The 26,123-nt window shown below is 39.9% G+C and overlaps 1 protein-coding gene across 1 annotated transcript in view; it reads right to left on the bottom strand.

Moving 5' to 3' along the window:
* The window catches only part of nup88 (nucleoporin 88), a 36,579-nt gene extending 10,516 nt beyond the window's left edge, over window positions 1-26,063 (bottom strand). The window contains exons 1-11 of the mRNA XM_063031538.1: window positions 25,851-26,063; window positions 23,488-23,657; window positions 19,901-20,026; window positions 18,573-18,659; window positions 17,953-18,117; window positions 10,274-10,460; window positions 8,460-8,610; window positions 8,111-8,209; window positions 7,223-7,313; window positions 5,881-5,985; window positions 1,835-1,987 (exon numbers count right to left, since the gene is read on the bottom strand). Of these exons, the coding sequence (XP_062887608.1) occupies window positions 1,835-1,987; window positions 5,881-5,985; window positions 7,223-7,313; window positions 8,111-8,209; window positions 8,460-8,610; window positions 10,274-10,460; window positions 17,953-18,117; window positions 18,573-18,659; window positions 19,901-20,026; window positions 23,488-23,657; window positions 25,851-26,057 (1,541 nt within the window). The 5' untranslated portion in view covers window positions 26,058-26,063. The remainder of the gene's footprint in view (window positions 1-1,834; window positions 1,988-5,880; window positions 5,986-7,222; window positions 7,314-8,110; window positions 8,210-8,459; window positions 8,611-10,273; window positions 10,461-17,952; window positions 18,118-18,572; window positions 18,660-19,900; window positions 20,027-23,487; window positions 23,658-25,850) is intronic.
* Window positions 26,064-26,123: the final 60 nt, after the last annotated feature.

Raw genomic sequence — 26,123 nt, 5'->3', positions numbered from 1 at the left:
GAATTTGCAGGGTGGTCTACAGCGACGGGCCTCTGTGCCCCACGCTGGTGGAAGAAGCACCATTGTTTGTTGGGCTCTGCTGCCAGGCCTGGTCTGGTCTGTCGTTGGGCACGCAGCTTGGTGATCTGTGCCACGGATGCCCCTCTCTCTTTCCTGGCATTCCACAACACATCTGCTCGGGCTGCCACCTCCCGGGGGTTGCTGAAATCTGCGTCGGACAGCAGCAGGCGTATGTCCTCGGGCAGTTGCTCTAGGAACGCCTGCTCAAACATGAGGCAGGGTTTGTGTCCTTCAGCCAGGGCCAGCATTTCGTTCATTAATGCTGACAGCGGCCTGTCTCCCAAACCATCCAGGTGCATTAAGCGGCGTGCTCGTTCGCGCCGTGAGAGTCCGAAAGTCCTTACGACCAGGGCTTTGAATGCTGTGTATTTGCCGTCCTCCGGGGCGACTGTATAAACTCCTCAGCTTGTGCAGCAGTCTCTTGGCCGAGAGAGCTCAGCACGTAGTAGTAACGAGTGGACTCCGTGGTTATCTGCCGAATGTGGAATTGTGCTTCTGCCTGTCCAAACCACAGACGGAGTCTCAGCGGCCAAAAGCTTGGCAGTTGTAACGAAACTGCGTGAACAGATGCGGCGGCGGTCATCTCTGGCCCAAATATCGTTTGGGCCGTCGGGGTCACCAAATGTAGCGGTGTACTACACACAGCGCTAGAATAACGACACGCAGTCGGTGAGTTGGAGTTGCGATGAAAGAGATTTATTCAAACTTCACGACCTGCTTTAAAGCCTTCCCATTCCCGCCCTCCCTGGGGCAGGACTGCTGTGGGGAATGCATATTCCCAGACCCTTTCCGCGTGCGGGATTTTCCCCCGCTGGTGAAGATGGCCTGGCGCCCTTTTTGGGGCCGGCCCTCTGCCTGCGCACGCTGTTTCGTGAGCCGGTTCGTGCGTGCTAGAAATTGGGTCGCCACAACACCACTTTACTGATGGGGAGTATCACCTCATTCTAATGCAGCAGTTACACTGATGAACTAATAATTTAGTAATATAACTGCCAAATCATCAGTGTTTCCAATGCATCATTCCATTGCCGTTTTGTACAATAACACCTTCTGTTATTTATTTAATGGTGCTGAATCCTTTTGCAACATCTAGTTAATTGCTTAACTTAAGCCTGAGAAGTTATAGCTAATAGTTATAGTTTGGCTCAGAGTTTCTAACTCTGGTAAGATGATGTGATACTCATCTAGAACTAATAATTTATGAATTACAAATCTGAATTTGGATTAAAACAAATGCAGAATTATAAAGCTGATCAATACCGTACAAGAATTAAAGTGTTGAGTCCCAATGACTTCTTTCGAAGCATACCCTTAACAAAATGAATCTAGAAACATGGATTTAATGGGAGAAGTGAATAACTGGACACTGAACCTCCGTGTTTCTGGTTGAAAACACCTCTTACTCATTTGCTGCCACTGATGCCTTGCGGTATATTTCTAAATGAAAATAAAAAGAGGACTGAGTGTTCTCATAATTAAATTAATCCTGCAACACACCTAAGGTTCATCATACCAAACAATCATGTCATGTTGCTGGGATGTTATGGGACAGTATAGTGGAAGATGGTTAACATAAATAGTTTGCCCAATTTATTGCTGGCCAACTAAACTTGCAAATGCTCTTTTCTTGAACCTTCGATGCTACGTTGTGCCTTTGCATGTTAGTTTATCAGTTATGTGGTATAAAAACATTTTAAGCCATTTTGCTAGCTTGCATTTCAGTCAGGAACATAACTGCAAGCAATGAGCACATGATACAGGTTAAAAATAGCACCTCAGATGCAATGGATTTGTTGTATTGCGACGCAAAATGCTGGCGATGTGTTGCTCGAAGGAACTGCTGGAGAAGTTCCGCAGTGGTGATACTATGGAGCTGACGTCTGGGTTGGAACACAGTAGTGGTGGTGACACTGGTCGTGTGGTTGCCCTGTGAACAATTGTAAAATCCTTTACATAACAATCAAGTCACGAGGAAGTCAGCAAATGAAGATATTCTTAAATTTTCTTTTTCACCTTCATTATACAGGTTTCCCCCGCTATCCGAAGGTAGAGCATTCCTATGAAACCGTTTGTAAGCCGAAATGGTGTAAAGCAAAGAAGCAATTACCATTAATTTATATGGGAAAATATTTTGAGCGTTCCCAGACCCAAAAAATAACCTACCAAGTCATACTAAATAGCACATAAAACCTAAAATAACACTAACACATAGTAAAAGCAGGAATGATATGATAAATACACAGCCTATATAAAGTAGAAATAATGTATGTACAGTGTAGTTTCACTTAACAGAACCGGGAAGATTTAGCCAAAACCAATTTGTAGAGAAGAAGAAGAAAAAAAAAAATACACCCATGTGCACACACCTGGCCACGCAGGTTTCACGGTCATGGTAGTCTTTCTCGGGGTAAACACAAGTTTAAGGTGGGCGTCCTTTCTCGTAAAAGCGAAAATTCTCTTTCGGTTAGCGCAAACAGGTACTAATGTAGGTCTTTGGTAAAAGCGAAGTGGTGTAAAGTGGGGGACACCTGTATCAGCTTAGTGGTTGATGTGTCAGTGGGGGGGGAGCACATTAGGAAAGAGTCACTATAAATCTTTCAGTTTTAAGATATAGACATGGAATAAGATAAATTTAAAATCCCAAACTGGGATGGATAGGATTGTGGGAGTAGTGGTGGAAGCTAATCTTAATGACATTGGACCCAAACTCTTGATTGGGTGAGACTGTTTGCAGATAAAAAGGCTTCTGACAACTGTGACCCTTTAAAAAGTGAGACAGTAAAAAATTCAGGACCAGTATGCTCCTGTTAGAATGAAGGCAAGACTACCAGGATTAGGGAATCTTGGTTGACTAGGGATATTCAGAGCCCGGTCAGAAAAAAAAGGGGGCATTCTTCAGGTACAGGCAGCTGGGATCAAATGAACCCCATTAGCATTACAAATTTAGAAGTACACATCTGGCAGGCAAGTTCAGAAAAATCTTGCTTTTATAAGTCTAGGAGTGAAAGAGGAGACATGGAGAGAGATTTCCTTAAGGATTAGTGTGCTAATTGTATGTGAAGACATGGGAAATGGCAAGGCCTTAATACTTCCTGTTTGTATTTATTGTAGTGACATGAATGGTAGTGAGGGAGGAGGTGTAGCACTTGTTCCACTTGCAAGGATAAGTGCCAAGAGAGATTTCAGTGGACAAGGGAGTTGCATAGGGAGTGATCCCTACATTAAGCGGTGGGGGGGGCGGGGTGCAGGAAGAGAAAGATATGCTTGGTGGGATCTCATTGGAGGTGGCAGAAGTTTCGGAGAATTACATGCTGGATGCAGAGGCTGGTGGGGTGGTAGGTGAGGACAAGACCCTACACCTCCTCCCTCACTACCACCCAGGGCCATAAACAGTCCTTCCACTGAGTCTGTTGGGGTCAATTAATGTGTTCAGCTTGTATTCCTTATAAAACACCTTATATTCCGTTTGGGTAGCCCCCAACCCTGATGGCATGAACATCGATTTCTCAAACTTCTAGTAATGCTCCCTGACCTCCCCTTTTCCATTTCCTATCCCCTTTTTCCTCTCTCACCAATCAACTCCCCAGTTCTTTACTTCATCCCTTCCCCTCCCGGTTTCACATAGTGGTTCTCTCTCCCTTCCCTCCCTCCACCTTTTAAATTTGCCTACCGACACAACCGAGTGACAGATGATGCAGTAGCCACTGCTCTACATGCCATCCTTACACATCTGGAGAAGAAGGATGCTTATGTGAGAATACTGTTCTTGGACTACAGTTCAGCATTCAGCACCATAGTTCCATCCAGGCTCGACAAGAAGCTCAGAAACCTCAGTCTTAACCCTGCCTTGAGCAGCTGGATCCTGGACTTCCTGTCGGATCACCAGCAGGTTGTAAGAGTGGGCTCCCTCACCTCCAACCCTCTGACTCTCAATATAGGAGCCCCTCAGGGCTGTGTACTGAGTCCCCTCCTTTACTCCCTGTATGCCCATGACTGTATTGCCACCCACAGCTCGAATCTCCTAATGAAATTTGCCGACGACACTACATTGATTAGCCTCATCTCAAACAATAACAAGGTGGCCTACAGGGAAGAAGTTATCTCTCTGACACAGTGGTGTCAAGAAAACAACCTCTCCCTCAATGTCGCAAAAACAAAGGAGCTGGTTGTGGATTACAGGAAGAATGGAGATGGGCTAACCCCTATTGACATCAATGGGTCTGGGGTTGAGAGGGTAAACAGCTTTAAGTTCCTCGGCATCCACATCACCAAGGACCTCACACGGTCTGTACACACAAGCTGTGTGGTGAAAAAGGCAGAACAGCACCTCTTTCACCTCAGACAGTTGAGAAAGTTTGGTATGTAGACAGGAGAAGCCATATTGGATCTGGTACTAGGCAATGAGCCTTGTCAGGTGACCCATTTCTCAGTGGGTAAGCATTTCGGAGACAGTGATCACAACTCCATGATCTTGGACAGGAATAAGAGCAGTCAGTATGAGAAAGTGTTTAATTGACTGGGAGGGATATAAGGCACGATTAGGCAGGAACTTGGGCAACCATGAATGACAAGGGAAGTTAAAAACAGAATAAAAACAAAACAGTGGGCATATAACATAGCAAAAAAGTAGTGGAAAGTTAGAAGATTGGGAAGCTTTTAAAAACTGATAGAAGGTAGCTAAAAAGTCACCAGGAGAAATATGAAGGTAATATAAAAGCCAATAAGACAATGTAAACATTTTTCCCCCCAGATATACAAGGAGTAAAAGAGGCAAGAATGGATATTAGACTGTAGGGAAAAAGATGCTGAAGAGGTAGTAATGGGGACAAAGAAATAACAGACAAATAAATAAGTATTTTGTGTCAGTCTTCACTGGAAAGACACAGTATGCCAGAGTTTGTGTGTGTCAGGTTAAAAAGTGACTGTAGTTGCTATTACTAAGGAGAAGGTGCTTGGAAAGCTGGAAGTCCTGAAGGTGGATAAGTCACCTGGGCTTGGTAGAATATACCCCAAGGTTCTGAAAGAGATTGTGAGACATTAGTAATGATCTTTCAAGAATCACTAGATTCTGGAATGGTTCTAGAGGACTAGAAAATTGCAAATCCAACTCCATTCTTTAAGAAGGGAGGAAAGCAGAAGAAAGTAAATCATAGGCCAATTAGCTTCAGTGGTTGGTAACCACAGGGGTCCATTATTAAAGGTGAGGTTTTAGAGTACTTGGAGACACATGATAAAGTACACCAAAGTCAGCATGGTACTTTCAGGGGAAATCTTACCTGATAAATCTGAATTCTTTGGGGAAATAGCAGGCAGGATAGACAAAGGAGAGTCAGTGGATGCTGCTTACTTGGATTTTTGAGAAGGCTTTTGACAAGGTGCTGCACGTGAAACTGCTTAACAAGATAAGAGACAGTGTATTACAGGAAAGATACCAGGATGGATAGAAGATTGGCTGACTGGCAGGAGGCAAAGAGTGGGAATAAAGAGGGGGGCCTTTTCTGGTTGGCTACCAGTGTTAGTGATGTTCTCTCGGGTTCAGTATTGGAACCGCATCTTTTCACATTATACGTCAATGATTTGAATGACAGAACTGAAGACTTTGTGGCCAAGTTCCAGCATCTGCAGATTTCTTGTTTCTTCCTAGCCCACATAATTTTGACTTTAATCATGCAGTTCAAAAACCATTGCTCATGCTCATCTTCCTTTCCTCAATACACCTGAGACAGGCAACTTTCAGATCTTTGTCCAAGTAACTCACAAAGGTGGCCATTCATTAGCCATATTACAGGAAAAAGCTTGAAAATTATTTCTAATACTTACAGTAATTGTCTTATGATGCATTCATATGTATCCATAATGCAAATCATTGCAGCTCCTAGAGAGAGATCTGAAATGATCCAGAATCCTTTGATTGGTGCAGGCTGACTATATGAATTTGTAAAAGAAAGAACAAGATGGTAAAAGCAAAGCTTTTGCTAATTTCTTTCTAAATAAAAAAAACTTAATACTATCTTCTTTAGGTATGGTGTTCCCGCTTCTTCCTCCTCTCTACCACTCCTGTAGCAATTGTACCCTGAAACACTGAGCTGCCAGTTCTGGCCACCTCAGCTATGATTCAGTAATGGCTACAATATCCTAGTTTCATAGTAATCCATACCTGACGTCATGCTGTTGGCCAGGAAACCACAGTCTACAAATCAGAAATTCAAATGAATCAAGGACAGTGGAAGCAGACAGGCCAATTACCTTTGTTCTTGCCATGAGGAAGATGATGGAGTTGCTTGGCCTAATGTCTTAAAGTTGACATAATGATGCTCCAGGTAATCTGCTGGACTAGAGATCCGTTCCAAATAAGAAGTTATTTATGAGGTGTTGTTTGGTTGAATATACCATGCAGGTTTGTGAATGCTGGGGTCTGTATTTGTCATGTGTAATGTAAGCTCGTTGCTGATTAAGAACATAAATTAACGATTGTCACTTGCTGAAAAGAGGGCAATAAATGGATGCCGGCTTGAAGCAGAACCAATAAAAGTATTAAAAGTCAATCAGGTGACCTATAGTCAATGATACTGGAATACAATATTTGAATTGATAAGGAATGGATATAAAAGTGGATGCTTCATGTGTGCTGGGAGCAGTAACTTCGAAGAATAACCATCGCAGATACAAAAGTGAGTGACCCTGCGTGGAACACGTGGAGAGTGAATCAGCACGAGTTACCTTTTCTATTCTTTGACTATTCAGTAGAGTCAGGGAAACTTAGTGAGTGTACAAACAGGTACTTAGTGTATGACTTCACGTACTTGTTAGTTTAGACAATAAAGATACTTGTCGATAATTACAGATTCTCTCTGTGCCTCCCTGATCGTTATTACAAGGGTGATTCTTGTAAAAATGTGTTATACTGTGTCTACCTATGAGCCCCCTTGCATTAAATATATGCAGTTTAGCTAATCAGATCTTCCCCACTCGCCGTTTTGCTTACTGGGCTAGTTCACCCTAAATTATAAATTTGCCTCAACTTTAATCTTCCACAGTACTACTTCAGATTTAGAAGATTAGGTCCTATCCACTGTCTACTGGCCAGGCTGGTAAACCAGAGGATAACAAGCGAAACTGGTTTTCTCAAAGCGTTCAGTGTTGAAGAACAAAGCAGCAATACCTGCATGGCAGTGGCTTGGTGCACAGAATATGTTCCACTATGCATTTCTGCTCTGTTGCCAATTCCTGGAGGCAAGTTTTATCTTGTTCTTCTAATAGAATAAAGGAAAATTATGAACTATCATTATCAAAATAGCAATCACACATGCGCACTCCTTAAAATATACAAATAGCTATAGTGAAACCCCATTAAGTTGTACTACTGATGGTGCAGACCAACAGATTTTCTGGACTACCTGACATTGTTCCAATTAATACCCCAACATAATTTATTTATTTATTTTTTTAAAATGTTACATAGTACAGCTTGTATTATAAATTCAAGTGGGCCCTGTGTATTTGGGAATTGGAGTCAGGTGCTGAAACTTTGAGATTGCTAAGCAACAGGAAGACAATGTAAAAGGAACACAGACCAGGCAGATCCTTCAAGGATATTAAGTATTAGAGCAGTAAGGAAGCTAATCATCAGCAATTCTCCATCTAGAAGTTGTAGCATCGTAGATACCATCTATTCTTTTACACAGAATAAAGACCATCTAGCCCATCTTGTCTGTGCTGGTGCTTATCCACCCCATCAACAATTTTAATCCCATTTTTTCTTCTTCTCCGTAGTTTGCTCTTTCCTCGACTTGAAAGCTCGTTCCTAACTTTCCTGGTGGGTGTTTCCTTTCCATTCCTCTCCATGAGCAAATAAGAAACGTGAGTTAGCAAAATTTAAAAATCCTACTTTCACAACATAAATGAACCAAAAGGAATCCATTCCTTCTCATACAACATTACATATCACAAAGATTAAAACAAACAGATTGATCACACTATTTTATCTTTAAAATCAATAATGATTGCAAGACAACCTTTTGATTGTTAAACGTTGAAATGACAGACTTACCTGCAAGGAGAAATTGCTCCAGTTTGTTGACCCACGTTAGCCCAATGCTGTGTACACCAGCAATGTGTGTGCAATGATAACGCGTAGGACATAATGAATCTGCAACGGGAATATTATACCAATGATAGCAGCCATTCAGACTACATTTAAATGGCACAAATCGAACTCTATGGCAAGGAAAAGCTAATCAGTATCATCCTTATGTACATAGGGTAGAACAGATATTTAGTTGCCATAACAAGATTTCAGTTTAATTGTGTGCAGTATTATTTCAGCTACATTTAGTGCCAAGCAACCAAATTATCATTCATACAAAATACATATGCCATTACAGAGAAATATAGTTCACCTTCGTGTAATGTGATTGGACAGGAGAAATCTGATTGTAGCTGCTCATCATCATCCCCTGTTGCCAGCTTCAGGGTCAATTCCAATTCCAGACATTCAAATACGTATAGGGAAGGGACAGGCTCACACCTCAGGTCCCACGATTCATTAGTCTAGAGACAACATGGAAAAAGCGACCCGACAATTTCCTAACATTATTCAAAATTATATAATTCAACCTATAGAATCAAAATTTTACAATTTTTAATGAAAGCACTTCTTGAATCAGCATACAATTAAAAAAAAAATCAGAAATTGAAGCCAAAGTTGATACAATTGTCCTGTCAGCCTGAATGAGCGATGCTGAGGCCTCTACCCAGGCCTCCTCATCTTACCCAATTACTATACCATTCAATTCCTAGCCTCATGTGCCTTTGTTAACAGTTAAATGCATCTATTTGACTTCCTAGCACCTGGCTGACTTCTGTTTCCATCACCTCCACAGGCATTTCAAAAAGCAAATGTATCAGGCATTTGTAGCAGAAGAACTTGCAGAACATTCTAACTACTCACTAGGACTTTTCTTCTGAATTTCCTACATTTGTGTAAATACAAGGTAGTTATTTATGACATCCACTTCTGGTCACTCAACATTAGAACAGACCCGGTGAGACACATTCAGGTCAAACATCAGTTTCTTTTTCCCCCCAAATGAGAGAACAACTTCAACCCTTCCTTGTGTCTGCAACTTGGCCATTCTCCTACCAAGAATTTTTTGTACTACTTCAGTATACCAATATCATTTTTAATAATATGGAGAGAAAAGCCATCCACGTATTTGGCCCGGATACGTTAAGTATAACAGGTCTACATTATCAAACGATGCCTCCGGAAATAAACCTCAGCCCTTTTGAAGACTAATGACCATTGCCAACTCAAATCACTAATAAAAGTGACTACCGATCTGTACTCTAGATGCCAATGCACCATTGCAAAAGAACAATATTAAAGATTTATTTACCAAAATCCATCACTTCACAATGCTACAAACATTTGTCAATTAAATATATATTCTGCATGTTAATCTTTGTAATTATTCCTTCTGTTGGTTATCCCATCAAGTTGTAGCTTGCTTTGGTTGTTTTGCATCCTGTATTGAACAAAGTGGCCGCTGAGTATGTTTGTGGTCTTCCGTTGCCGGAGACCATCCAATTCAAGGTTTGATGCGCTGTGCGTTCAGAGATGCTCTTCTACACACCACTGTTTGTGCTACTGTCGACTCACTGTCATCTTGAACCAGTCTGGCCATTCTCCTCTGACATCACTCACTCTGCCCACAGAGCTGCTGCTCACTGGATTTTCTTGCTTCTTTGCACCATTCTCTGTAAACCCTAGAGACTGCTATGTGTGAAAATTCTAGGAGATCAGCAGTTTCTGAAATACAATCCATCCCGTCTGGCACCAACAATCATTCCATTGTCAAAGTCACTTAGATCATATTTCTTCCCCATTCTGATGTTTGGTCTGAACAACAACTGAACCTCTGACCAGGTCTGCAGACTTTTATGCACTGAGTTGCCACCACACGATTGGCTGATAAGATCTCTGCATTAAAGAGCAGGAGTACAGGTGTACCTAATAAAGTGGCCACAGAGTGCATCTTACATTCAAAGCCTAGCTCTGCCATGAGGAAGGTTAACTTCAATAATATTCTACTTGTAGCAATAACTATTACCAATTTAAAACTTCACTTTAATAGGCTAATTGGGGAGTGAAGACACTGCGGGTGGATGGGGCAAGGTGAAAAAAATGAAAGAAAAACATCACCAATCTTACCATCTGATCCTCCTCTTCATCCCCCTCAAGCACAACACAGTGATACAGCATGCCAGACTGAGTAGCAATGACCAGAATGTTGGGGACACTGGGTAGGCAGAGTATTGCACAAGCATCATATCCATAATTATCCTCAGCAGCTGGGTGCATGGGCAGCGGACCCAGCAATTTTCCAATAAGACCAGTGCTAGAAGATTGGAAATAACATGACAAAACAGATTTACAGATATGATTAACTTCTCCTGCTGATAATAGCTAATTGTGAAGATTAAGAGTGCCAATTTCATTGTGTAGTAATATACTTGGCTCCAACACACCAGTCATTGAGAGAACACTGATGTGAGCCCTGCACCATTTAGCTTAGATCAGGGGTTCCCAACCTTTTTATGCCATGGACAAATGCCATTAAACAAGAGGTCCATGGACCCCAGGTTGGGAATCCTTACCTAGACGTAGAATGGGAGATCTCCCTCATTGACCTGAATGGAAGGCGATGTTTGGGATGGAACTTTGCTAAAAGTATTCATATATTTAGATTTCTAAAAGTATCTAAAAGAACATCAGAGCACAAACACCCAGAGCCAAGTATTCTTTAGAGGGTTCATAATGAAGCTGTGCAGCTGCTCATACGTCATCTCTATTCGCCTTTTGGTAGGTAGTGCTAGCTCAAAATATATTTCATTTACTTCCTTAAGTCCTTAGACACATAGGATCGTATATTTCTCTGCAAGTTTATGTAATCAAAATCACATCAAGCTTACTTTCTTTCTTTTTAACTATACAGAGTAGTAGGTGCGTGAACACAATGCCATGGGTGGAGGTAGAGGCAGATACATTAGGGGCATACTTTCCCAAACCTACAATCAAGAAAATAAGACATTCAAACTCTGCTCAATTGTAATGTGAGCATCATTGGCCTTTGGTCATACCCATCCCATTGACCAAGGTCAAATCCCAACCTAACCGTTCTGCCACTTCAAACAGATAATATACTAAGTTATCAAGAACCTATCCTGCTGTCCTTTGATTCTTCATCTGGAGAGAAAATTAAGGGTTTGACCTTCAAATTCTTCACCATGAGAATGTCAGTGGAACTCCAGGAGGAATTTGTGCTTTCTACTCATTAAAATACATCCACTCGTGGCATCACATAAGTGTATATCAGTGGTTACCATCCAGAGATCTTTCCAACACCCCACACTGCCCTTATTGTCCCAGATTTTTTAATGTTGAGAACTAACAAGCATATAAAAAACCAAGAGCATCACTCTCTTGGGGGTGTTAAATGGAGTAGGTTGCAGTTTGGCTTTGCTCCGTTCATTTTTCAATTTACTTACCGCCACTTTACTATCTTGATCAAAGTGCTTATAACACTTACATATGCTTGAATTCTGAATTTTAATCCACGGAAATGGCTAACAGAGGAAGAAAGGTATTAGTCGAAGGCAAGGAAACCAGTAATGGAAATGGAAAGAAAGAAGGTGTCTTTAAACAGCCTAAAAAGTCTCAACTTACTTTGGAGGCTATCTCAAATCTTTTGGGAAAAAATTTGATAAAAGATTTGCTACTTTGGAAGTATTGTTAAAGGAGAACAAAAGGTAGATTGGCAGCACTTGAAAAGAATGAAGATAGATTGGCAGCACTTGAAAAGGAGAACGAAGGTAGATTGGCAGCACTTGAAAAGAATGAAGATAGATTGGCAGAACTTGAAAAGGAGAACGAAGGTAGATTGGCAGCACCTGAAAAGAAGAATGTAAAACAGCAGCGGTGAGTTTCAGAGCTTACTGAAGCTGGGGAACTGAGAGATCGCAGATTGAATTCTTTGGAGAAGAAATTAACTTCGACCACTTATACATTGGAGCAGTATAAAGGAAAGATTATTGATCTGGAGAGTTGTAGTCGCAGACAGAATTAGCGAATACTAGGACTCAGTGAAGACTTTGAGAGCGGAGATCTTACTAAATTTTTTTTTCAATTCTTAATGGAGGTCTTTGGCTCTGAGGTTTTTCTTCTCTTCCTGTACTTGACCATGCACATTGGGCGCTGAGATCAAAACCATCGAAAGAGCTAAAACCGTGCCCTGTAATTCTTCAATTTTACTATGTGAATACTAAGGAGCACTTAATTTGAATTGCTCGTCGGAAAGGAATTATCAAGCATCAAAATCTTAAGTTTCGTCTAGCTGAAGATTATTGTCCTGAGGTTATGCAAGAAAGATTGTGTCTTAAAATGGTGATGTCGGAATTATATCAGAGGAATCTCCGACCGGTTTTGCTATATCCTGCTCGCCTAAGGGTTGTTCTGCCTGATAAATTGTTTAAATGGTTTAAATCCGTGGATGAAGAACAACAATTTCTCGAAGATCTAAGTTTGAGCTCAGATGTCTAATTTCTTGAAGATCAATGTTTGAGTTCAGATGTCTAACAAATTTACCGTTCCTTTATGTTTGTATGCATCTGGTTTATTAGCTTATAGATTTGGACATTTTAACTTTGTAGAACTTTGCCCTTGGGTTGATTCTATTCATACTTTGTTTTGACGTACGGATGTTTATTATTTTTCTATGTTAAAGTTCCTTTCTTTTTCATTTATTGTTTTACTTTTTTATTTTTAATTGTTTGCTTTTGAAAATTATTACTCTGATTTGGTGATTATTTCTTTTTTCTTGAAATATTATTAAGATTGTATTCTGTTTCATTTTTTTTTTAAGACCTTGTCTTTTAAAGTGGTCTGCAAATGGCTGTTTTTTTTTCTAACATGTGTTTGACATTCCTTTCGTAATGTTTTGACTATGGGTGGTTTGTTCCTTATTTTTAAAATTTGGAGACTTGCCCTCAAGAGAGATGGGTGTAGGGAGGTTCTTAGGCAGTTTTCTGGCTGTCTATTGGCCAGTTTTCAGGTCTTTGTCGGTGGGGGTGGGGCTATTTTTAGTTTAGTATTTTTCTTTTGGGCTGAGTTGATACTACAAAAATGTCTGTATTGACGTAACTTCCAGTTCCTCTTTAAACTTTTTTCCCTCTTCCTGATTCGTGAGTTTCCTATGCAATATGGTTAACCCTTTACATACTATATGGTTTATTTAAGAAAAATGGATAACATTATTAAAAATGTAAACACGAGGAATTCTGCAGATGCTGGAAATTCAAGGAACTTTGATGTGTGTTGCATAACATTATTAGTTTTGTTTCATGGAATACGAATGATTTGAATCATCCAATTAAATGGAAGAAGATTTTTAAAGCTTTTCATAGACTGAATCCCCAGATTATCTTTGCACAGGAGACTCATGTGAGGAATGAGGATAATCAGCGTTTTTTTAGGTTTTGGAAAAGTCAACAGTTCCACTAACTCGTCGACTAAGGTGAAAGGTGTTTCTATTTTTATAGACTCCTCGATTTCATTTGTTCACTATGATACAATTTCAGACCCATGTGGTAGATTTCTATTAATCGCTGGTTTACTTTATAAACAAAAAGTAGTTTTGGTTAATATTTATGCACCAAATACTGACTATCCTGAATTCTTTAAGCATTTATTTGTATCTCTTCCCAATTTAAATGAATATATGTTAATAATGGGCAGAGATTTTAATTGTTGTCTGAACCCTATGATGGATAGGTCCGCACCCAATCAGGTACTTCCAAACAAACCTGCTATTTTTATTAATTCCTTTTTAGTTGACTCTGGAATTTTAGAAGTTTGGAGGTTTTCACATCCTAATGAAAAAGAGTTCACTTTCTTTTCTCATGTATATCATAATTACTCTAGAATCGATTACTTCTTTATTGATTCTCAATTAGTTTCGTTTGTCACTACCTGTGAATATGATGCAATTGCCATTTCCGATCATTCATCTTTGAATTATTAATTAACTGATGTAACCTTTAGTACTAAACATTGGCGGTTCAACTCTATTTTGCTTCAGGATTTAAATTTTGTCAATTTCATTAAAGAACAGATTGCCTTTTTCTTTTCAACTAACTGAACGGAAGAAATTTCCAGTGGGATATTATGGGATACCTTTAAAGTATATATCCATGGGCAAGTTATTTCATACTCTGCTGGATTGAAAAAACAAATTAATAATGAAATACGTACATTGGTTGATAAGATTAAAGAAATTGATAAAAGATATTCTATTGTTCCCAATTTGGAGCTTTATAAAGAGAGAGTTGAACTTCAGATGCAACATAGTTTGTTATTAACATCCCCAATTGAAAATCAATTACTTAAAACTAAGAGTCAATTTTATATACATGATGATAAATTGGGTAAATTATTGGCTAATCAATTGAAAGCCGCTTTGGTGAAACGTCAGATTAATAGGGTTCGTAAATGGGATAGTATTTTGACAGTTAACCATGATGAAAGCAACATATCTTTTCAAGAATTTTATACCAATTTAAACTAATCAGAATTTCCTGATGATTCTACCATAATGCATGAATTTTTAAGGAAATTGAATATTCCGAAATTACCAGTTGATGAATGATTAGCACTAGACGCATCCATTACTGAAGAGGAAATAAAGAAAGCAATTTTTTTCGATGAATTCTGCTGAAGCACCTGGTCCAGATGGGTATACAGTTGAATTTTTAAAAATCTTTTTCAGATTTACTTTCTCCCTGGTTATGCAGAATTTTTAAAGATGCTTTATTTGTAGGTAAATTACCACAATCCTTTTACAAAGCATCTATTTCTTTAATTCCTAAAAAAGATAAAGATCCCACTGAATGTGCATCATACAGACCTATATCTTTGTTGAATGAAGATTCTAAAATCCTTTCTAAAATGTTAGCAATTAGATTGGAGAAGGTATTGCCGCAGATTGTCTGAGGATCAGACAGGATTTATTAAAAATCGTTATTCACATTTTAATGTTAGGTTAATGAACATTGTATGCACTACTTCATCTAAGACTCCAGAATGTGTTATTTCGCTTGACGCCGAGAAGGCGTTTGATAGACCTGAATGGGAATATTTATTTAATATACTTGAGAAAGTAAATTTTAGCCCAAAATTTATATCTTGGATCCAGTTGAGATATCATACACCTTTGGCTTCTGTATTCACTAATAATGAGAGATCCCCTCTCTTTAGGCTTTTCCAAGGTACTAGGCAGGGCTGTCCTTTGAGCCCCTTACTATTTGATATTGTTCTGGAGCCCTTGGCAATAGCTATTCATGATTCACCCAATATATTTGGCATTTTTCGTGGGAATGGGTCGCAAAAAGTATCACTATATGCAGATGACCTGTTACTATATATTTCTAACCCAGAGAAATCCATTCCTACAATAATAACACTACCTGCTCAGTTTAGTAGTTTTTCTGGTTATAAATTGAATCTTAATAAGAGTGTGCTTTTCCTATTAAATATGCAAGTCTCTTTAATAGACAAATCACCATTTAGATTGGCTACTGATTATTTATTTGGGTGTTAAAATTACTAAGAAGCAGAAGGATTTATTTAAAGTTAATTTTTTTTACCCTTAATTGATCATGTTAAACAATTGTTTACTAATTGGTCCCCATTGTCCTTATCCTTGATTGGTCAATTAATACTATTAAGATGGTTATTTTACCTGAATTTCTGTACCTATTTCAGGTGGTATCAATTTATCACTAAATTATTGATTCTAAAATTTCTTCATATATATAGCAGAATAGAATTCCTAGGTTAAGTAAGAAATATTTATAGAAATTTAAAAAAAGGAAGGCTTTGCCGAATCATAGATTTTATTATTGGGCAATTAGTATTCAATATTTAATGTTTTGGACACAAGAGTTGGATGAAACTCAATGTCCACGATGGATGGACAGTGTGAGTCTGTACAGGGGTTTTCAATGGCTTCTATTTTAGGGGCTGCGCTTCCCTTTGCACTTACTAAATTGAATAAACAAATGATAAATCCAATAATTAAACACAGAATACGAATATGGTTTCAATTTTGTAAATTTTTTGGACCGAATAAATTTATCCTGTCAAGTTCTATTATATCTAATTTTTTTCTTTCAACCATCTAGAATTGATCAAGCTTTTCTTTCATGGAAAACAAAGGGAATAATATGTTTTCATGATTTATTCATGGATGATTGTTCTATGTCTTTTGAACAGTTGTCTAATAAATATAATTTGCCTAGATCACACTTTTTCAGATATTTACAGATCATGTGGTTCTTCTGGGTGCTCCCGTTTCCCCCCTCAGTCCAAAGCTATACCAGGTAGTAGGGTAATTGGTCAATGTAAATTTTCCTGTCATCAGGCTAGGGTTAAATAGGTGGCTTGCTGGGCAGCGCTGCTCGTTGAGCTGAAAGGGCCTTCTAAATGAAGGAAAAAAATTTTTAAAACGTCTGAAAGAGTCTCTTAAGTGCCCCTGACATACCTGCCACTAGCACTACTTGTGGCAGTGCATTCCACACACAACACTTAAAAAAAAAGACTCTCCCAAATACTTTCCACCAATCACCTCAAAATTATACCCTTTTCTATTAGCCATTTAGAAATGCCTGGGAGTCTCTGGCTGTCTTCACTTGATCCATGCCTCTTGTACACCTCTGATCCTCCTTCATTCCAAGGGGAAAAGCCCTAGTTTTCTCAACCTATCCACATAAAATACATTTTAATCCAGGCAGTATTCTGGTAAACCTCCTCTGCACCCTCTCTGAAGCTTCCATATCGTTCATACCATGAGGCAACCACAAATGAACACAATATTCCAAATATGGTCTACCAAGGGTTTTATAGCGCTGCAACATTTTCTCACGTTGCTCGAACTCAGTTCTGACTAATGAAAGGCAATACACCATATGCCTTCTTAATATCAACTTGCCTGGCAACTTTGAGAGAGCTATCGACCCCCAGATCCCTCTGTTCCTCCATACTGTTAAGAATCCTGCCATTAACTATTCTGCCTTGAAGTATGACCTTCCAAGGTGTGTCACTTCACACTTCTCCAGATTAAACTCCATCTGCCACTTCTCAACCAATCACTGTATCCTATCATTGAAACCACTGACAACTTTCTACACTATCCACAACAGCCCCAATCTTCGTGTCAACTGCAAATTTACTAACCAACCCTTTCACTTCCTTACCCAAGTCATTTACAAGGAAAGGAGCAGAGGTCCCAGAACGGATCCTTGTAGAACACCACTGGTCACCAAGCTCCAGGCAGAATATACTCCATCCACAACCACCCTCTGCTTCCTATGGGCCAGGCAATTCGGAATCCACATAGCCAGAATTCTCTGAATCCCATGTCTCCTGACTTTCTGAATGAACCTTGCATGGGGAAAACTTTAAAACAACCTACTAATATCCTTATCACCACACCCACTGCTCTATCTTCATCAACTGGTTTTGTCACTTCCTCAAAGAATTCAGTCAGTCTTGTGATGCACGACCTGCCCCTCACAAAGCCATGATCATCCCACCACTACTTAAATTCTGAGAGCACAAATTTTATTTCATAGCTCAAACAACCGAGAAATGACTACAAGATTTTATTTCTGTAACCAAACAGCAATAAGGATTTATTAGAATCCTTAAAACAAGTTATCTAACAATCGTTTGAAACATCTATGTATTTAACTCTTTCGCACATTCTCTAAGCTGCATCCTTCTCAATTTATATCTAGACCAGTGTTATAGACAGTGGTGCAAATCATATTGATTACCTTTTCTGAGTAAGATTGCAGTATATTAAAAAGGTTTCACCATTTTCATAGAGGATATAGAGTGGATGAACCAAGACCTCTTTGGAACGATGCCTGGGAGCACTCATCAAAGGTCCAAAGTCGAATGCAACTGCAATCTCACCCAATGTTGCTGCATATGACCTACTGTAGAACAAATGGAAAGCAAAACACAAGAAACAGTAACAAGCTGAGGTGGGCAAATTCTAGAAATAGTACAAACATTTGTAGAAAGCTGAAGTAGTGCAATAACTATGGCCATATTAACAAAACTGATCACAAGGCGCAATGGAAATTCTGATTCGTATCATAGACAAACCATTGTCAATCAAGAACAAATCATATAAAAACTGGCTACAGTAGGTCAGCTCTTTTTAACATACAAACCTTTTTAGCAACCAAAGGCACAAAATAGGAAAATGGCCATACCAGGTTATAATTTTATTCTTGAGCAGGTCGCAAATACAGAGAGGTCTACAAAGTAGATTAGTGCCGTATTCAGGGGCAATCACGAATGAATGAAACATTTCTGATCCCTATTGCAAAGAAAACTCTCCTTCAAACTCAGACATAGGTCAGATACAACTCCCATAGACTTTTACCTTGTAGTTGGTACAATACTTTCTTCTTCACTCTGAGTAAGACTGAACATCTTGACGGGATTCTGAGGTTGCTTCAAGTCATAAAACCTATGACGAGAAAACATTGACTGCAGATAGCACATCAACTTTCACTGGCTGCTCTCTTAACATTGGCTAGTATAATGATGTAATTAGTATATAAAGAGAATGCGGGAAAGACTCAGTATCTGCACCAGGACAGGTCATCGGCCTGAAGCACTGCTGTTGTTTCTCTCTTCAGAGAAGCTACCTGACCCAAGTATTTCCAGCATTCTTTTAATTTCAGATCTGCATGTTGTTTTTGCTTTCCAACAATGTTATAGTTGAGCAATATTCCAGTTTAATATCTAACATCAATAATAAATCATGACAGTTCCATGCAGACAAATCCTTTCCCTTCTACCTGATAATGTAGACATTCCATCCTGATCTAAAGTCTAGATCAATTCCACATTAAATGAAAAATTCAATACCACCCCTCCAAAAGCAATTATAAACACTAAAGACCCTAATAGTGACAGACACCTCCCAATATGTACTGGATTTACAAATTCTGCCATTTCAAAATAGCCCGATAGAAGGAGAAACATAACATAGCAGAATTACATGAAAATTTCAATAGTTAATAAAAAATAAGACAGTTCATTAAAAGGTTTATGTTTAAATAGTTTTGACTTTGTGAATTGACAGTGAGCTGGCTGTGTATTAAAACACAGTCAGTAGCCACTTTATTAGTTACAAGAGGGGAACACAGTGCAGTCTTCTGTTGCTGTAGCCATCCATTTCAAGGTTCAGCAAGTCGTGAATTCAAAAATACTCTTCTGCACACCACTGTTGCAACACGTAGTTATTTGTGTTACTGTTGCCTTCCTGCCAGAACCAGACTGGCTATTCTTCTCTGACCTCTCTCATTAACAAAACATTTTCACCCACAGAACTGTTACTCACTGGATGCATTTAGTTTTTCTGCACCATTTTCTGTAAACTCTAGAGACAGTTGTGCATGAAAATCTCAGGAGCTCAGAGAGACTCAAACCACCCCATCTGGCACTAATAATGATCCCATGCTCAAAGTTACTTAGATCACATTTTGTCCTCTGATGTTTGGTTTGAACAACAACCTCGTGACCATGCCTGCATGCTTTTATGCATTAAGTTGCTGCAACACGTTATTTGCATTAACAAGCAGGTGTACCTAATAAAGTGGCCACTGAGTGCATTGATAGTCTAGTGACAAAGCATTAAAATGTGGAAATACCATTTTCAGATCAATTAGCTTGTTTAGTGAGCTTACAAATAACGTGCATTACCTCACAGAATTATCAGAGGTTAATACAACAACATGAGGCTCCTCAGTTTCACTGGGGTACCAAGCAGCATGTCTTACTGTCAGTGATGTTGAACTCGTAAAGAATCTTTCTGCTATAGGAACTGTCCTGTGAATTCAAAAGAATTAACTTAGCAGTCAGAGTATTTTCCTATTGTAACTAAAATCAAACAATAAAATTCTCATTTTAAGTTAGTGCACTTCTATCAACACAATGAATTCAACTCCCAACCATAGGGCACACTGGAAACAAAAAGCAGTTACAAATTTTACATTTCCAGCATCTTTCATTTGGAATTTCAGATAAGATTCCTTTTTTACATTTATTTAGAGATACAGCACGGTAACAGGCCCTTCCAGCCCAGTGTGACCAATTCACCTACTAACCCGCAGGTCTTTGGAACGTGGCAGGAAACCAGAGCAGCTGGAGCAAACCCATGCAGAAGTTACAGACTGCTTGCAGTCTACACTAATCATTTGTATCTTGTCCTTTCAACACCCTTTCACCTTGCATTATTATCCCTTGTCATTTAATATAGAACGTAGGATAGTACAGTACAGGAACATGTTCTTCAGTCCACAATCCTGCAGCTCTCTGTATGCCAATCATCCACAAAATGATTGCCAAATGACTGATGGTTACGTCTTAATAATTCAGGGCCACTTGTTATTTTGATAAAGGCACTACCTTTGGCATACGAGGGCATGTTTGCACATGCTTTGGGATTTTTCTAGACACTGGTGTTTTCAAACCTAGGTAGAAAAGCAGTTCAACACATTTAATGAATTACGAATAGCTTCTTTTCCTCCACCATCAAATTTCTGAATAGTCAGTGAACTCGTGAACATTATGAGAAAGGATCTAGAGCTTTCCAGGCATATATGATGAATAAATTCTTCTCAGGCTTCAGCCGGCTACAGGTGTCGATTATAACCAATGTTTCGATGACAAACTCCACCAGCTTCATCATCCCTAGCATAGCGGTTAGCACAATGCTTTACGGTACCAGTAATCTGGGTTCAATTCCTGCCACTGCTTATAAGGATTCCCCCCGTGACCATGTGGGTCTCCTCTCACAGACCAAAGACATACTGGTTGGTAGGTTAATCGGTCACTGTAAATTGTCAAATGATTACACCAGGATTAAATCTGGGGATTGCTGGAGGGGCATGACCAGAAGGGCCTATTCCGCCCTGTATCTCAACAAATAAAACAGATTTCACGTCAAACAACTCAAGTGATAATATACCCAATTCAATATTGCTTACAACACATGAAATCGTCCTGATGATCAGCCATGTCTTTGTAGGAATTTTGTAAATTAGTGTAGCGATTGTGCTTGGTCGGATTCTGTTGAGTTTCAATTTTGCACTAATACATGGTTAATTCATGTGCCATAAAACACACAAATTTCCTCTAATTCAAAACAGCAACACACTGAAACCTTCAACTGAGACACTACTGATGCTGCAAGAATCTTAAATGCATTTACATTTCAGGCCATTTTACAGTTATTTTAATGATTAACAACTTTTAAGTTCAATTTTAAAATCACAGCTCAGTTTAATACAGAAATTCAAGTCTGTAGGACAGTGAAGTTAGGATACTATGCTGAACTTTTAGGACAGTCTATATATTGAGCTTTTTAAAATATTGTTTTTCTGGAACAGAAAACAGACCCCATTTGTATCCAAATAAACCATTTTAGGACTTGCAATTAAAGGTGTTGGTTGTAAAATTAAAAATCTCACTTGTGTACAAACAAAGAGTGGTTAAGCAAAATAACTGTAGGCCAGTGAGCATTACATCAGTGACTGTGGTTACTGGAGAGGATTTATATATATTTGGAAAGGTAGGGGCAGATCAGGAATAGCCAGGAACAGACTTTGTGTAGGGGAAAGATGGTCTCACTAGCTTGACAGGTTTGTGGAATTAACTAAATGACTGGAGTCAGAGTCAGGATCATACAGCACAGAAAAAGACCCTTCGGTCCATGCTGCCTGACACCCAATTAAACTGCAGTCCTGACGAAGGGTCTCGGCCCGAAACGTCGACTGTACCTCTTCCTAGAGATGCTGCCTAGCCTGCTGCGTTCACCAGCAACTTTGATGTGTGTTACCCAATTAAACTAGTCTCATTTGCCTAAATTAGGCCTGTATCCCTCTAAACCTTTCGCATCCATGTACTGTCCCAGTGCCTTTTAAATGCTGTTAATGTACCAGCTTCCTCTGGCAGCTCATTCCAAATATGTACCACATACTTGGTGATAAAGCTATCCCTCACTTTCATACTAAATCTTTCCCCTCCCACCTTTAACTTATGCCTTCCAGTTTGATTCTCCAACCCTGGAGAATCCTACTATCTATGCCCCTCATGCTTTTAGACATTTCATTCCTCAGTCAGATTCATTTATTTACCATGTTAAAACCAAAGATGGCTGGGCTCAGCCTGCAAGAGTCTCCACATGTTCCAGCACCAACAAAGCATGCCCACAATGTTCAGCAGAAAAACATGAGCAACAACAATAGCAAAACAAGCCCTTCTCTCCCTCCCGTCCACACAATATGGACGGGCCGCCTCTGGTACTACAACCTCCAGACCAGCAGACATCAGGCCTCTGACTTCCAGATTTTCCAGACCAGGGACTTCAACCATTAGGCCTTTGACCTCCTGGCCTCAGCCTCCAGACCCGCAAAGAACTGGACCCTGGGAATCACCAACCTGGCAGGGGAGAGAGGGGTCACTGGCTCTCATCCAAAGGCCCGCTGACTTTAGTCACTGTCTACAGGAATCATTGATCTTCATCCTCAGCAAGTGGCGAACTGGCATCCATCCATAGAGATCCGTGGCCTTCAACCACCAGCTCCTGCCCAATTCTTCCTTGACAGGCCCTGACCTTAAACTCCCCCTCATCCTCATCTCTAAACCCTAACCTGATCTCCAACACCCCAAAATCTGAAACACAACCAACTGTGAGCCACAACCTCAACAGACATAGCAGCCTGTCACCAGCTTGATTGGATGGTGTGATGCTCATTCTCCTATGCTCCAGTAAGAAAAGCCCAAATTGTCCAACCTGTTTCTATAACTCAGTCCCTCAAGTCCCAGCAACGTCCTCAGAAATCTCCCCTGCACACTTTCCAGCTTATGGGCAGGGAGACCAAAACTGAACACAATACTCCAAATGGAGCCTGACCACCTTCTTGTTCCACTTCAAACAGTGTGGAAAGCTTGTCCTGCTCATGAAAGCTAAGGTTTCTAAGTTATACAAAGAAAGTGAGATAAAGAATAAATCTGTCATATATCAGAACAGAACAGTTCTGAGACGAGTGTACTAGTAATGCAATTCACTTAAGAACCAATGGGAAAGAATGAACTGCCAAATTCTGTTTACACTTTTAGGACATTCATGCATGAACTGTAGAGATTGTTAAGAATTAAAATCAAATGCTGCAGTGTAATCTTTAAAATAATTATTTCCATTAATTGACAGACTATCAAAAATTCACAGTAACTGAACCTTAATTGCAGCAGCTTAACTAAAAAATAAAATCACAAAAACCACTTACAGACAATTGATACTGGATTTTCCACCCTCAAACTCAGATCTTTTGCCCCATCGTTGTGGCAGCTCCAATACCATCATACCTTTAGTTCCAATAAGCAGCACATGATGCTGTGCTGGACTAAGCAAGACTTCATTCACTTCAAACAAAGGTGGGTTTATGCAGAATAATGTCTGTAGGAGAACAAAATGAAAAACTAATGCCATTATATAATAAAACCTGTAGTTACCTTAGATATACCTTGAGCAGGTCATAATTAAATATCCTGAAGTGAAACATCAATGTAATACTTCAGCATTAGACCAGACACGGCCTATTTATTGTCAGATGAGGTCTCCAATGGCACAAGATATAGCATAAAAGACAAATCAATTAGGAGGACATTTGCCCCACAGAAGCCACTTTAGTTGTGGCAGCTTATTTATTGTTAGTCACTACTAGAAGAGCCAGGTTTTACTGATAAGATCCCTCTAATCTGTGATCACAGGAAACTGCAGAACTGTGGATGCAGCCCAGCAAATCACAAAAACCAGCCTCCCCTTCTGTGGACTCTGTATATACTTTGCTCTACCTTGGTAAAGCAGCTAATGTAACCAGAGACTGCACCCACCTTCTTCCCTCTCCCATCAGCAGGAGATACTTATACTAACAGGCTCAGGAACAGATACTAACCACAGTCTCCTAATACAATGACATGGACTCTTGACCTCACAATCTACCTCATTATGGCCTTGCACCTCTTTGCCTGCACTTTCTCTGTAACTAACACTTTATCCTGCATGATGTTACTGGTTAACCTTGAACTGCCTCAATGCACTGTCGTTTCCTGGCAGCAAACCTGCAATAATAGTTACACTGATTTAACATAACACACGTGGGCATTCTCAGGCTTTACTTACGGACTCTGCAGAGAGTGGTGCAGACAGCCCAGCACATCTGTAGATGTGAACTTCCCACTATTCAGGACATCACTGCCTGGTTTGGGAACTGTACTTCCCTCAATTGCAGGACTCTGCAGAGAGTGGTGCCAACAGCCCAGCACATCTGTAGATGTGAACTTCCCACTATTCAGGAAATTTACAAAGACGGATGTGTAAAAAGGGCCCAAAGGATCACTGGGGACCCGAGTCACCCCAACCACAAACAATTCCAGCTACTACCATCTGGGAAATGGCATAAAAGCCAGGACCAAGAAGCCCCGGGACAGCTTCTTGCACCAGGCCATCAGACTGATTAATTCATGCTGATGTAACTGTATTTCTTTGTTATATCGACTATCCTGTTGTACATACTATTTATTATAAATTGCACATTTAGACAGAGACGTAACGTAAAGATTGATTACACCTCATGTACACGAAGGATGTAAGTAATAAAGTCAATTCAATAATGACATTATCAGTATGGATAACAGGCAAAAACATTTCTCTACTGGATCTCAGTACATGCAATAATAATGATCCAATTATTTGGTTTTACAATTGAATTATATTGATCAGAAACTCTCCCTTTAAAGTCAATGAAAATCAGCACTTACAAATCCTATGCATCTTTCCACTGATTAACATAGCACATGTTGGCTTCTACTTATGAAAGAAGGCAAATAAAAGGAACAGTTTTCAGAGAACATGTCCTTGGCTACTAATAATGCTACCATACTTAGCACAGGGATAACGTACTTTTAAAGTCAAAGGTCAACAACATTTCTGCAATAGCAATTGCAACATAAAGGAGTGGGGACTTTACACAAAAAGTGTGCAGATGGTTAAGTAAATCTAAACCATTAACGATACACGAGCCATACATCAGGAGATTTGGAGGCAATTATTCATACTGACAGCATTGTGGCCAAGTTTGCAGATGATACAAAGACAGGCGGAGGAACAAGTAGCATTGCAAAGCCAGGGATCTGCAGAAGGGACTGGGTACCGTGTCAATTGATGTGGAGTTATGTAATCTGGTAGGAATAAAGATGCGCGCTACTTTCTAAATGGGGAGAGAATTTAGAAACTGGAGGTGCAGAAGGACTTGAGAGTTGTGGTTCAGGTTCCCTGAAGTCCAACGTTCAGGTTGAGTTAATAGTAATGAGGGCAAAGGCAACATCAATATCAATATAGAGGAAACTAGAATATAAAGTACTGCCAACGTTTTGTAAGGTGTTGGTCCCACTCCATTTGGAATATGAGAGTAATTTCGGGGTCCAAAGAAGAATGTTATCCGAGTTTTTTCGGGGAGGGGAATTTGGTGGGAATGAAAGGCTGACCGTGAGGAGTGTTTGATGTCTCTGATCCATTACTTGACAGAGTTCAGAAGGGTTACCCACTCCCTTTCCACACCTCCCCACCCCCGTGCAGCGCCACCACTACCTGGTACGAGACGACCCCGGAATTCAGATTCTTGAGGTTGGTGGTGTAAAACAGGCTCTTCGCTCCATCCCAGAAGAAGATATCGCTATCCAGGCAGAAGATGAGATTCTTGGCGGGCTCGTTGAGGCGCCGGCCGCTCTCCCTCAGTTGCTCCAGCAACGGGTGTTTCAGCAGCTCGCCCCACCAGCGCTCGCACACGTCCACCATCTTTCTTGCCCGCCCTCCATACGTCACCATTACCCTAGCCAATGGGGTGTCAGGTCGTGTGCATGC

Source organism: Mobula hypostoma, chromosome 23, assembly GCF_963921235.1.
Source record: "Mobula hypostoma chromosome 23, sMobHyp1.1, whole genome shotgun sequence".
Lineage (NCBI taxonomy): Eukaryota > Metazoa > Chordata > Chondrichthyes > Myliobatiformes > Myliobatidae > Mobula > Mobula hypostoma.
This window is presented reverse-complemented; position numbering and strand designations above follow the sequence as displayed.